This window comes from Microtus oregoni, unplaced genomic scaffold (assembly GCF_018167655.1).
Source record: "Microtus oregoni isolate MIOR12 unplaced genomic scaffold, Mior012 000018F_ref0000195, whole genome shotgun sequence".
Classification (NCBI taxonomy): Eukaryota; Metazoa; Chordata; class Mammalia; order Rodentia; family Cricetidae; genus Microtus; species Microtus oregoni.
This window is the reverse complement of record NW_024543077.1, coordinates 5236162-5250511: the sequence shown is the minus strand read 5'-3', so window position 1 is coordinate 5250511 and position 14350 is coordinate 5236162. Positions and strand designations below refer to the sequence as shown.

Sequence of the window (14350 nt, the reverse complement as noted above, 5' to 3'; positions counted from 1 at the left end):
TTTGTGTTATTGTTTCTGTAATGTGTTCTTCCTGACTAAATCTGAGTTTTCATTTGTGTCAGGAATAAAAATGAGTGTTTAAATTCCCAAGTCACTTAAAAAAAAATCTAGCAATTTCCTGGGGCGTCCTACACAGAGATGAACCCTCTGTGCCTGGCACGCTCTTTGTGGGTGTGGTCTCAGCTTGGGGGTTCTGAGGTCATCTGGCACAAGGGTGATCATCTGTACCTTATAGGAGGAATAAGAAAGTGTATCCAGCACAAAGTGCTCTTTCCTTCCCTCAGTCTTTGCGTATAAGATCACGTCATTTTCGTGGGAGTCTCCGGGGTCACAGACGCCTCCTGTATCAAGAAAAAAAAAATTCATGGTGTGAGAAACAACTTGCCTCCAAAACATCAAACATCGTGTTGAAAATCAGAGCAAGACACAATTACAGCATTACGTGTCACGGAAGGATACTTTTACACAAAGATAAGAGGCTCCAAGGGATTAATTGATGGTGATAGCTCAGAAGTGCCATGTTCCAGGTCAAAGACTAGACAGGGAAAGGCCAATATTACTCTGTTTGGCAGACTCACTCAAATAACAGTGCGTGCTGAGCACTGATTCAACCCAACCCAGTGAAAAAGATATCTTTGTGTGTGTGCTCACAAGACACACATGTACATATGGGCCTTTTTGGTGTGGGGGTCCATGTGGGTTCATGCGTGTGCACGTGATATCGTACTTTTGTGTACAGGCCAGAGGATAACCTTACGTGCCACCTTTTGCTGAGACAGGGTCTTTTACTGGCTTGGACCTCACCACGTAGACTAAGCTGGCTGACTTGCAAGGCTCAAGGATCTATCTGTCTTTCTACCTCCACAAGGCTGGGGATTACAAACGTGAGCCATCACCAGCCATCATGCCTGGGTTTGCTCATCTCCCAAGTCCCTGTGAGCACGTGCGTATCATGGCCTTGGAAATGGCTGTAGTTATGTATGTTTGGGTCTTCTGTTTCATTCTACCTGTCTACAAGTCTTGTGTGTCATTACCATAGCGTTTTATCATTACAGCTCCATAATATATTGAAATTTTAAATGGTAATCCTTTTTTTTTTTTTTGCTCAGAATTGTATTGGCTAAGAGGACTTTTTTTTTTGTTATTTGTTTTTGGTTTTTTTGTTGTTGTCCCCAAAAAATTTTAGGATACTTTTCTTTTCCAATGAAGAATGCTTGAGACATTTAGATTGGGATTGCATTGAATCTGTAAATGGCTTTTGGCTGGATGATAGTTTTGTAATATTGATTCTACTAATCCATGAACATGAGAATGTTTCCATTTTATAATGTCTTCCTCAACCTCTTCTTCACTGATTTGAAGTTTCAGATGTCTTTCACATCCTTGGAAAAGTTTATTCTAAGAATTGTATTGTCTTTGAGGCTACTGTAAGGGTAAGTGTGTCCACAATCTCTTTCTCAGTGTGTTTGTGGGGTGTACAGAAAGGTGGCTGCTTTTGTAAGTTGCTCTTGTATCCTGCCACTTTGCTGGAATTGTTGATTGTTTATAGGCTTCCGGTAGACATTTTGGGGTATTTATGTATTATATTATGCCATCTGTAAATAGAAATAATTTGACCTCTTCTTTTCCTATTCATATCTCTTTAAATCTCTTTAATTCCGTCTCTTGGCCTTTAGCTCCAGCTGTGCTTTGAGGACTAGACTGACACACAGTAGGGATGCTGGACAGTCCTGTCCTTTCCCGATTTTAATGATATCACTTCATGGTTTCTCCATTTAGGATGATGTTGGATGGGGTCTATCATACATAGCCTTTATTATGCTGTGGTAAGTCCTGCTTTCTAAGACTTTTATCATGAAGTTATGTTAGATTTTGTCAAGGCCCTTTCCATTATTTTTGAGATGATCAAGAAATTTTTCTTTAATCCCATTTATATGAAAATATATTTGGTGATTGCCTGCATCACATATTTCTGGAATGGACTTCTAAAGATGTTTTAAGTAACATTGATGGTATTTTCGCAGATATGCTCGTATTCTAAGTATGTATGTTTGTTTTTTTTTACTTTTTACGTTATACTTGGTGCTTCATTTGATTAGTGGGAGGTGTATAGTACAGTCTGCTGTCTATCACTCTACTTTATAGTCACACAAAGCGATAGACCCTTAGAACAGAAAGGGAGGCGGGAGGCTCCTGATGACAGAATAGCCTGAGGATGTGTTCTGTTTTTTTCTTCTCTATTACACAGTATCAATAATCCTAGATCTTTCTGGCTTCTATCGACTGTCTGCTTCATCTGGTTTTAAGGACAACACACTGCCATTCACAACAGCACCAGCCACACAAGAGTAAAGGCTCGCAGAAGCGTTTCTGACGCTCATCATGCAAACCGTTTCTCTTATCGTTATACTTCAAAGAATTCCCTCGGTTTCAAAATCAACCATCATGGATGCTAACTCTATTTATAGCTAACTGCTATTGCTGATACTCCATGGTGCCAGTAAGCTCATTCTCAAACTCTAGAATAAGATCACCCTTTTGGAAATTTATCAAAATCAACAAACAGTATTTGAGACCCCACCTAAATCTGAGTAAGCCAACAAGGTGCCAGTTGTTCACAAATGACTGCTTTCATTCAATTTGGAGAATGGGGTCTACCCTTTGGAAAAAACCATCTGACAAGAGAATCAAAGAAAGATAAAGGGAACCTAATTAGCTTAAGAAACTTCATAGCTGGAGGAATATTAGACAAAAAGAGTACTATAGAGACAGACTTTGACAGTACATAGGGATAGAAGGGTTCTTGGCCAACGCATGTCTTGGGAATCACTTGGCAAGAAGTGTGAAGGAGGAAATACCACTGACCATAGTTCTAGGGCAGTCACCATGCGGTAACGACATGAAACTCTCTGATCTGATGCTGTAAACCGTGGCTACTCCTTCAAGCTCAGCCATCACATTTTCATAACTTGTTAATGAGACTTGTGACTGGCCCATGAGCCTTTTCTGAGTCTCCAAGGTCCCACTTTTGGGGCCCCTTAAGGAAATTGGTTGTCTGAGTCTACAAATATCAACAGTTGACTCCAGTCATCCTGTTAAGGCCACATGCAAAGCCCATCCTGGTGAGCAAGCTGCATTATTTATGAGAAATCATTCTTTCATCTTTCCAAGTGCAACTGTTTTCAGAATTCTGAACTAACACCTTAACAAATACATGTTTGGCTTTAGAAGTGATCTATTAAAATTATACTGTGCAAATCCTAAGTCTCCTAAGTTCATTCTAAAAGCTATTTGATGTGTTTGAGCGACATTGGTAGAAGCAACCGAAGAAGTTGGTTCACTAAGACATTAAGATGATGACAGAGTTTATTGGAAAGATCCCTGTGAGGGCAATTTGTCAGGCCCGTGAAGCTCAGTGGCAGCAGCTCCTACAGGAAGAAATGGAATCTTGCTTAGCTTACAAAGCTTTGATGCGTGGTAGAAAGAAAGGCTCAGGAGGCATCTCGTAGAGCAATTGAAGTATAACAAGATTTTAATAAAAGCTGGCTGGATGGTCAAGTTTAGAAAGCTCAAATAGTGCTTTAAATAACTTTATAGATTCCTATTTGTGTGAAGAAAATGATTGGCTTCACCCTCCAGGGCATTTTGTACACAGGAGATCACTGTGTTATCCCATGGGAGCCTCTTCCCTCTTCCACCTGCCTCCTTTCTCCTTCTCCTCATGCTCCTTTATAGTCTCCATTTCTTCTTCCTTCTCCCTCCACTGGCAAAACATTCTTCCCTAAGAGTTTTATGACTGGAGAACTCAGTTCCACTCCCAAAAGCCTGTTTTCTTTAATCAGCACCCATTCATTGAGGAGCAGTACAGGAATGGTTTTCAAATGTACTCAAAACTGTGAAAAGAATTTCTTACTGGTATTCTAGAAATCCCAGCCTTACCATGTCCAACACTAAATTCTTATGCATATCTGCCTCTTTGAAAACCAGGTGCCATTCCCCCAGTCACCCAGGAGAAAAAGCCATATTGTTTCTGTCTCTGCAGGTGTCCTGCCTTGGTCCCCTCTTCCCAATATCACTTAGCACCGACTCATTCTTCCGTTGCATTGATTAGCACACGAGACACTTAACAGAATTGCCAGACAAAATATACCACATGGAAAGGGAAGCATTTACCAAAATTCTGTTAAAATTATTATTTATTACTTAGAAATATTGTCCATCATAAACTCTGAACACTACTACAAGTTCAACTAAGCTGTAAAGCATTCTTTTCTACTTTCTTTCTTTTGGGGGGTAAAATTAGACTCCACTGACCTAACTAGCATCTTGATTCCTGATTTCTGATTATTTCAGTCTTTCCTTCACACTCTTGATGGAATTATCTCACTAATAATGTTGTCCTAGCAAGACTCCTTCAGCATGACAACAAGAGAAAGAGCAAGGTTCGACATGTTTCTGCTAATACCTTGGGAAAACTAGCCAGCTGGGATGGATCACACACTTTGATTTTTTTTTTAATGGCCTTTATTCAGAATGGTTAGTCTGAGATTCTTTCTTGGAAAGGAAGTCCTGCCTGGCCTTCAAGAACTGGTCCAATGCCGTATTCTTTATGAAGCCTTCCCCTTCCCCTTGCATGGCAGGCGTCCTCAGCTCTCTCTGCCCTTTCTCATTGCTCTGTCAAAGCCTGCTGCCTTCTCCCCCCACACAGTTAAACGTCACTTGTGGTCACAGGCTCTGTCTGAGGCACTTGCAAAGCAGTAACAGGCGGAGGCAGAATTTGTGAGGCAGCATTTTGAATGCTCTTATGTGTTAACTCATTCAACCAGCAACCGTGACGGGGTAGCATTGCCCTCCATGGTCTCTACGTCTACGTGTCCTACCTGGATGTGTATTCAATACGTATGTCTTAATTTTTACTGAATGGAGTTCCTTTTATTTACGATGATGTACTTCTTTGGGTTTACTAAAATTAAAATTTTCGGCATAGTCAATATTATTTTAATTCATTAGTTAATAATCAATTTTGCTATGGAAAGAATTAACATTGACTTAATATCCCACACATAAGCTCTCTCTAAAGGAATTAACTTAATGACAAGTTAATCTTTTATAGATGGGTTCCCTTACTATTGTAAGTCTAATTTCAAATATATTTTATCAGGAGGGTAAAGGAAGGAAAGCAAACTTGAGTGGCAGAGTAAATACGACAATGTTGTTTTACAAATATTTTCTAGAAATTAATTTTAATAAAGTGAGAGGCAGTTTGAATATGATTTAAAGGGAATGAAGCCTAGATATTTAAATGCACAAACTATTTTAGGGTAAGTAAACTTTCAGATTACATACTGTAGACCTATGACTTCTCCTTTGTGGACAAAGTGCTGTTGAGAGCATCAGATGGGCCATATGCGTATAATCATGACGACAATGAGGTCTATCTCATGACGAGATTGAGGTCTATCTCATGATGGTCTTGAGGTCTAGCTCATGACGACACTGAGGTCTAGCTCCTGACAACACTGAGGCCTATCTCATGAAGGTCTTGAGGTCTAGCTCATGCAACTTTGAGCTGTACGACTGTATAGAAGCTGAGTGAGGAATGTAAGGGATAAACAGTAGCTCTGAGTCCTAGGCTCAGGACATTCTGTCCTGATGAACTGACATCTCTGCTAAGTTCAAAGGTAGACAATGTTTATTTCCTGTTTCATTTCCAGATGTTGCTTGTGATTTTCCATTCTACAAAGAAGGCATGTGATAGGGATGACATCAGTGAAAAAATATGTCACTGTTTCAATGTTGTCTAGTGGGACAAATTTGGCAGGCCACAAATTTCAAGCCCATAATTTACCTATGATATTTTCCCACCTTTATTTCTATTTATAATACACTTGGGCATGTTTTACGAACACTTTCATGTGTTTTTAAGCTGATTGGAAATAGAAAGTACTGTAAAACACGATGGAGTGCTATAAACTATTTTCCCTCCTGCTTCCCAGAACAGTAGCATTGGGTAATATCAAGATACCCATGAGAAAATAAATGGCTCACCTTGACGAGGGATGAGGTTACTGGCTGCGGACAAAGGGTTACCTTGGCTTCTGCTTCCTGATTCCTTCCCATTGTCTTTTTTTTTTTAAATAAATCTTTATTTTTGAGAATGTATTCAAAACATTTCTTCCTCCAAAGCTTCCCACTGACTCTTCCCTACTCTCCTTCAAATTCATGGCCTCTTTCCTTTTTAATAACTGTTACTTCATGCACCATTGCTGCTGAGAGCACGGAATGGTTGTGAGAGAAAGGCATTATGGCAGTTTGTCAGTGGCCTAGTCATGGTATGCCAAGAGTGTTTGTTTTTCTCTACAAGATGGCACAAACAATACAGGCTGATTTACTATTAAAATTCCAGTTTCAAATACAATTATCAGGAGGGTAAAGATAGATAAACTAGAATGACCTATAAAATATTTGTTATAACTTTTATTACTAAACTTTTCTATATGTTACTTTTAATGAAGTGAGAGACAGTTTAAATATTACTTAAAGGAAATCATGCCTAGATGTTTGAATGCACAAACTATCCTAGAGTAAGTGCTGAGGTAGAGGTGGGTACCCCAGGTCTTTATCTTGTCAGGAGAGTTCAGATCCCATTAATTTTCATGTTCCATGGTGAATAATAAGCCCTATTATTTCTGTAGGGAAGGGCAGCAGTCTGTACCTACCCATGACGAAATAGAACCTCAGGTTTCCATAGCCAGTTGTATCCAAGTAGGGAGTGCATAGTTTCCTCTCTCCATCTTTGAGGAACACCAGAGATAGACCTGATTCTATGGTTCCACATTCTGCACCAACGACAGCTCCCAAGATGTCCCATCTGAATAAAAAAGGAAGAAGCATCAAGAGTGAGAAACCCAACTCTACATAGAATTGGCTTTGGTTAGTGATGGATAATTCTGAGGAGAGATATACACTGCAGACTGTGCACTGGTTAAATCCTGAACACATGCTGTGCAGTCCCAGTCCACTTCTCAGCCCTAGTCAACAGAGTCCGCACTTCTGTCTCTTCTGCGACGAGAACTGTTTTCTGGGAGCCAGAAAGTATTCTTTCTTCATGCTTTGAAAGTGCCATGCACAGATGTGCTGCATAGTGACCAAATCCACCCTCTTCTTTCTCTTCCAGTTGATAATGCTATCACCCACACAAAGCCTTTACTCCTGAAATTCTTACAGTTGAGTTATAGAGTCCAGTTAACATGAAAGCAGAAGTGAACCAGGGAAGGCCATTCACTCTTGTATCACAAACGCATGGATAGTGTTTGTATACTGAGAAAAGAGTACATATGTACTATATGTAATTATTACATACGCATGTTAGAACGAAAAGCTGCATGTGCCTGGAGAAGTTCAGCAAGTGTTCAGTAAGGAGCTGTGGTTAAAACTGCCAAGCAGGAGCTTTGAGTGTCGAAGAGCATTAAAGTGACAGACTTCTATTGATGCCAGCGAATGTGCTAGACCCTTTCCTCGGGACTTCATACACTAACCTAACCTCTGTCACACTGCAAGGACATCCTGAATTTACCTGGAAACTGAGACATACAGATGCTAAGGTCAGCCTGCAAAGGATAGGCACTATATTCAATATCATGTAGTTAAACACCAGAGCTCCTACTTTAGGAATAGATTAGATTTGGGGTTGATAAATCATATGGGTATAGGTTGAGAACCAGGTATAGCCCTGGCACTATCAACAGCACAGATATCACCAGATCTTCATAAGGCTGTGTGCTTGGAAGAGTAGAAGACAAATCTGAATAATTCCCTGGAGCGTAGGGTGCAGAAAGAGGAGTTCAGATTCTAGTCCATAGACACTCGGGGTGATTTTCTTTTCAAGTATGCAAATGTGATCATGTTGCAGTTTTGCTTATGCTCACTCAAGGGCTTCCCATGGCTGTCTGGACAAACTTCAAATTCCTTATTGGGGAATATGGGGTCCTGATTGGCTTGACCCAAGAACACATTTCTGGCTTTATCTCTGTGGGTGTTCCATGCCTCTTTCTGACTTTTACCAAATACCCTGGCTGTGTAACAGGAATTCACAGTTGCTATAGTCACCTCCGTCAGACCTCCATGCCTTTACTTACTGAACAAACCTAGTCATTCCTCAATGTGTGTTCTATGTAGTATTTCCTAGGCTCACTCATCCTGCCTAGATGGCTTCTTGTAGAGAGCCTCACCACATCTCATGTTTAATCTTCTGCGATACTTTCTTTTTTCTTTTTTTTTTTTTTTGGTATTTTGAGACAGGGTTTCTCTGTGGATTTTTGGAGCCTGTCCTGGAACTAGCTCTTGTAGACCAGGCTGGTCTTGAACTCACAGAGATCCGCCTGCCTCTGCCTCCCGAGTGCTGGGATTAAAGGCGTGCGCCACCATCGCCCGGCTGTGATACTCTTTCTTATATGTAAATTTTAATTATTTCTTTATTTGATTTCCTTCACCCCTGCCATGCTAACTCCTAGGCAGCTGTCTTACTTCCATGTTCTTATATCTAGCTCAGGGCCTATGGAAAACAAAAGCTCAATAATGATGGAGACATTAAAGAATTCAGTATCAAAAGAGTAAGAAGCATAATTCAATGCCTTCCTTGGACCATCTTCCCTTTTCTCTGCCTTTGATAGCCTTGTCTTTGTCCCATCATGTAGACAATTTATACTCCCTTTGGTCTCTCCTAACCTTGTCTCTCTCATTCCTCCCTTCAGATTAGTAATCTGTTCTTTCATTCCCAAACTCCCTGTGTCTAATCTTAAAGCCTGGTACTACCATAACTGATTTGAAGTCCACTTCCTCTTTTAAGTTTGAAGACACAGAGTTTAGTTTTATGCCAAAAGGGCATCGCTAAACCACCTGTCCATTTAGCTCCACCCCTACGTGATCTCTTAGGGACCAGCTTTTCCATTAACCTTGGCTCTGGGTGACAGCTTCATGGCTTCAAGATTTAGAGGCTTCATTGAGCGGGTCAACATACCATTTGTACCTCTTGGTTCCCAAATGCCTCTCCCCTGACCTTCTCCTCCTTGTAAGTCTGTCTAGCAAGTACCTTAAGCAGAAACCTGACAATATATTTTTGACTATAATAGAAGTCAAGAGATATTTCAGGAGAATGACCAAAAACTTATCATAGACATCCAGTCCATTTCCACTCTTCTTGGTTATGACCAGAGATGCCGCATGGGTGGTCCTGTATTAAATGCACACACACATGGATAGAGCTCCCCTAGCAGTCTTCCTTGACTGGTGTCCTACCCTATATGGACTGCATATATGGCTGCATCAGTGCATTGGAGTTTGTACCTCCAATGGCATCCATCACCTCTGTACCGCCTTAGGGTAACCAAGAAGACAGCAACTGTGATAACTGTGTTCTGGGCTTTCACAAAAGTTTCAACTGGGAGAAAGTGTGAGAGCAGGTGTGTGTGTGTGTGTGTGTGTGTGTGTGTGTGTGTGTGTGTATGTGCATGTGTGTATGTGTATGTGTGTGTATGTGTGTATGTGTGTGTGCATGTGTGTATGTGTATGTGTGTGTATGTGTGTGTATGTGTGTATGTGTGTGTATGTGTGTATGTGTGTGTATGTATGTGTGTGTATGTGTGTATGTGTGTGTGTATGTGTGTGTATGTGTGTGTATGTGTGTGTATGTGTGTGTGTATGTGTGTGTATGTGTGTGTATGTGTGTGTGTGTATGTATGTATGTGTGTATGTGTGTGTGTATGTGTGTGTATGTGTGTGTGTGTGTAAGCAGAATGGGTAATACTTCGCCAAGCTTCAAACTAGTCGGATAAAGTTTTGCTGCCATCAGGAAGATGCAAGATTCCTGTTCCTAAACATGCTTGTGCTATTATTTGGTTTTGCTAAAGCTGTTAAATGTTAGCCTGATAGATAGGAGGGAGTTTTTTTTTTTTTATTTTACTTTTGCATTTCCATGACTACAGATGAGGCTGGACATCTTTCCAGGTTTGTGATTGGCCAGCTGAAGGTAAGGTCTCAGAGCCCACTCCCTTATTATCTCACTCTTCTCTCACTTCCTTGTGATCTAAAATCTTTATTTTTTCCCTAGACTGAAATTTTGTTGGGGCATGTGTATTTTATTTCCCATTTTCCTTATGTCATCTTGCTTATTAAAAGTTTTTAATAGACAGGGCTGGGGAGATGGCTCCGCAGTTAAGAGCACTGCCTGTTCTTCTAAAGGTTTTGAGTTCAATTCCCAGCAACCACATGGTGGCTCACAGCCATCTGTAATGAGATCTGGTGCCCTCTTGAGGGAGAGACCTGGTCAGTCATCCTCATCAACTTAGACCATGAAACCCAATATGGACAAGTTCAATGGAGCCGCCATACATGGGCTGCCCATGCAGTCTTGAGCATTGCCAGGGCATAAATTTCATTTCATTCCATTTTATGTAAGTATGAAGACGGAGTGTTCAGATGCGTGAGCCCACAGAAGAGCGTGGTGGGTTGAGATGGCCGAGAGGCTCCCGAGGGCACCCTGGCTAGATGGTTTTGCTAACTGGGGATCTCTGGGTTCAGTGAGAAACTCTGATGTACACATGAAGTAGACAACAGCCTGAAGTCAGCCTCTGGTTTCCACACGTATGTCACGCACGTGTCCCCATGCACACCACACACATACGCTCATGTGAAAAAGTTTTAGCGGCAGAATTCATCTTTTATCTCGCTATGTCCTCTGTTCTAGTTAATAAATCCTTGCCCTGAGGTTATAGCGGTATTCCCTTATCCTTCCTTTTTAAAGTTTAAAATTGTGCTTTTCACATTTACATAAATTTAATTTATTTGAAATTGACTTGAAGGTGAAGAACAAAGTTGGGATCCAACTTTACTTTTCCTGTATAGATAACAAGCTGTTCTAGCGCCATTAAGAGTTCCGTTCCAAAATGACTATCTCCTCTGCGTGTGAGTTTCTTTAGGCTTCCGGCTTCATTAGTCTAAATGTCCACCTCTGCCAAAACCAAACTGATTCTGTTATCAAAAGGAGGCAATTTTGTAAAGCAAAAAGCGAAACTTACTAGTTGATGAATGTTAACTGCTCTCCTAATGACATGCTCCCTTCCAGGAAATGATAATGATTATTTGCCATAATTTCTCCCACCAACACTTACAGCATGTTGAAAACCATCTCTAAGCAATGCACTTAAGTGGCAACCTCATCTCTCCACAGAGGGACAGGATATCCGCTCAGACAAACTGCTGGGAAGTCCAGAGATGGAAACAGACCGACAGTTATTTCAGATAAAGCGTTGAAGCATCCTAGTCAAAAAGAACATGCTACCGTCCTTCCTTCCACAAAGCTCCTCAGGCATAGGCGACTGCTTCACTGCTTCCAAAGCAAAGACTACACAGAGAAACAGTTTTCACAAACACCAAACAGACATAGTATACAGCTATAGTACACACACTGGCAATAGGCTTTGAAGGTAGCACTGAGATTATTTACAAGTGTGTTCCATCACTAGGCAGAGGAGCTCATGCTTGCAGTCCCAGAACTTGGGAGTCTAAAGCAGGGTGATTATGAGTGTGAGGTCAGCCTGGGCTACATAGTGAATTCTAAGCTAGCTTTGGCTATATAGTGAGACTTGTATAAAAAAATCAAGCAACAACAGACATTTATGTATAGTTATACATGTAACTTTATGGACTTCATGGCTGATTTTGTGAGAAGCTTAATCCTTTGAATTTTGGATGATTTTCAATATTCATTGAGTTATTTAGAGATTCATATCCCTAGTATTTACTTTTGACCTTTTATTACTCCCATAATAAACTTGTCTAAAATCTGAGAAGTAGGGTACACATGTCAAGCAGTTTGCTTGAGGCTGTCCGGTTCTGAAAGCAAGTTTGCTTCTCAGTTTGTGGTTATCCCTATAGCTGATCTCCATAGCTGTACATCCAACAGTGCCAGGATGATTCCTGCAACTCGGCAGGCTTATTTATCAATCCATTGCGTGTACACACACACACACACACACGCGTGCGCACACACACACACACACACGTCATGGCACACGTGTGGAGGTTAAAAGACAGCGATCCTGTGGGCTTTCTGGGGATGAAACTCAGGTGGTCAGCCTTGTTAGCAAGCGAGGCTGAACCATCTTTCTGGCAGACTTAAATCTTAGAAAATCTCTCTCTCCCTCTCTTTCTCTCTCTCTCCTTCCTCCCCACCTCTCTGCATGTGTGAAATGATTATGTCAACCATTCAAGGAGCACGAATGACTTTTGAAGCAGCTCTTTGTGATAACGACCCACTTGTAAAGTACCCAGGAGCTTCTCTTGTGATGTGTACATGAAGACTGCACAGTGGTTCATTGGTCTTTCACTTGCTCCATTTATCCCAATTAGACCAGTCAGCCTGCCGATCCACACGGCAAATTTAAGCTATAAATGATGCAGATGACAACTGTTTAGATAGAGTGTCCTCTTCAGAGTAGTTTTAAATGAAAAGCTGGATTCAAAAAGATGGAGTTGTCATAGACCGAAAGACCCTTCTATGAATATAAGCGATGCGTTCAGTAGCTACTTTTCCTTAGCTGTTTGTTGTAAATTAATAACTTTTCTAGGATGATCTACATGAGTTATTTTCACAACTCTGACCATAGACAATACTATAATTCAGACTGTGTACGTATCCTCAATTCTTATTTTAAACCCAATTTCCCCCAATTTACTATAAATTAGTTTTTATTCCTCTTACTAAAACAGTTATAAAATAACCAAAGGGCAATCAATCTCTTTTAAAGTTTTTTTTTTAAATTGTTAAATTTATTTATTTATTTATTTTTTGGTTCCCACACCGGGAGTCGAACCCGGTTTAAATTTATTTTTTAAAACTATCTTTTCTCATTTTACATTCCTATTCCAGTTCCCACTCCCTTCTCTCCTCCTGCTGTCCCACCTTCCCTGCTCCCCATCCACTCCTCAGAGAGGGTGAGACTTCCCATGGGAAGTCAACAAAGTCTGACACATCACTTTGAGGCAGGACGAGGCCCTCCTTCCTATATCTAGGCCGAGCAAGGTATCCCTCCAAAAAGAATAGACTCCAAAATGCCAATTCAAGCACTCGGGATAAATCCTGGTCCCACTGCCAGTGGCCTCACAGACTGCCCAGGCCACACACTGTCACCCACATTCAGGGGCCCTAGTTTGGTCCTATGCAGGTTCCCCTGCTGTCAGTCTAGTCAGTGAGCTCTCACTAGCTCAGGTCAGCTGTTTCCCATTATGGTCTTGTCCCCTTTGCTCATATTACTGCTCCTCCCTCTCTTCGACTGGACTCCAGGAGCTTGGCCCAGTGCTTGACTGTGGATCGTGCATCTGCTTCCATTAGTTGCTGGATGAAAGTTCTATGATGACAATTAAGGTAGTCATCAACCTGATTCCAGGGGAAGGTCAGTTCAGGTGCCCTCTCCACTGTTGATTCGGGTCTTAGCTGGGGTCATCCTTGTAGATTCCTGAGACTTTCCCTCTAGTGCCAGGTTTCTCGCTAACCCCATGATGGCTTCTTCAATCTCTGTCATTACCCTATCTCGGTCATCTTGTTCTGATCCTCATGTTCTCCTCCTCCCTCCCACTTACCCCCTCTTCTCCTTCCCTTCCCCTCTGCCCTCTCCCCACACTCCATTTTCTAAGGAGATCTTGTCTATTTCCCCTTTCCAGGGGGATCCATGTATGTCTCTCTTAGGGTTCTCCTTGTTACCTAGCTTCTCTAGGGTCATGGACTACAGGCTGGTTATCTTTTGTTTTACATCTAATATCCACTTATGAGTGAGTACACATCGTGCTTGTCTTTCTGGGTCTCGGCTACCTCACTCAGATTTTTTTTTTCTATTTCCATTCATTTGTTTGCAAACTTCAAGACCTAGCAATACCACTCTGGGTATATATCCAAAAGATACATACTCATATCATAAGGACATTTACTCAACTGTGTTCATAGCAGCATTATTTGTAATAGCCAGAACCTGGAAACAACCTAGATGCCCTCAACTGAAGAATGGGTCAAGAAAATGTGGTATATTTACACAGTGGAGTACTACTTAGTGGTAAGAAATCAATCTCTTTTGATGCCCAAATATTTATAATCAGACTGCACAAATAATCCAGCCTATTGAGAAAGATGAATGCAATGTGGTTTCTCAAGTTTTACAAATTAGACCCTTTATAAAAGTCTTATTGCTTTGAGTGAATTATCCTACATCTATTAAAAATTTCCTAGGAGCCTGTTAGAGCGCACATTAATTCTTTCATGAATTTATATAAACCGGCTCAAGGGTGCTCGGAGTCAAAC

At 41.1% G+C, this 14350-nt stretch overlaps 1 protein-coding gene across 1 annotated transcript in view; it reads right to left on the bottom strand.

Moving 5' to 3' along the window:
• Reln (reelin) overlaps positions 1-14350 on the bottom strand; it is a 445074-nt gene that overhangs the window by 152725 nt on the left and 277999 nt on the right. Inside the window, exons 12-13 of the mRNA XM_041668128.1 lie at positions 6720-6871; positions 229-341 (exon numbers count right to left, since the gene is read on the bottom strand). Coding sequence (XP_041524062.1) covers positions 229-341; positions 6720-6871 — 265 coding nt within the window. The remainder of the gene's footprint in view (positions 1-228; positions 342-6719; positions 6872-14350) is intronic.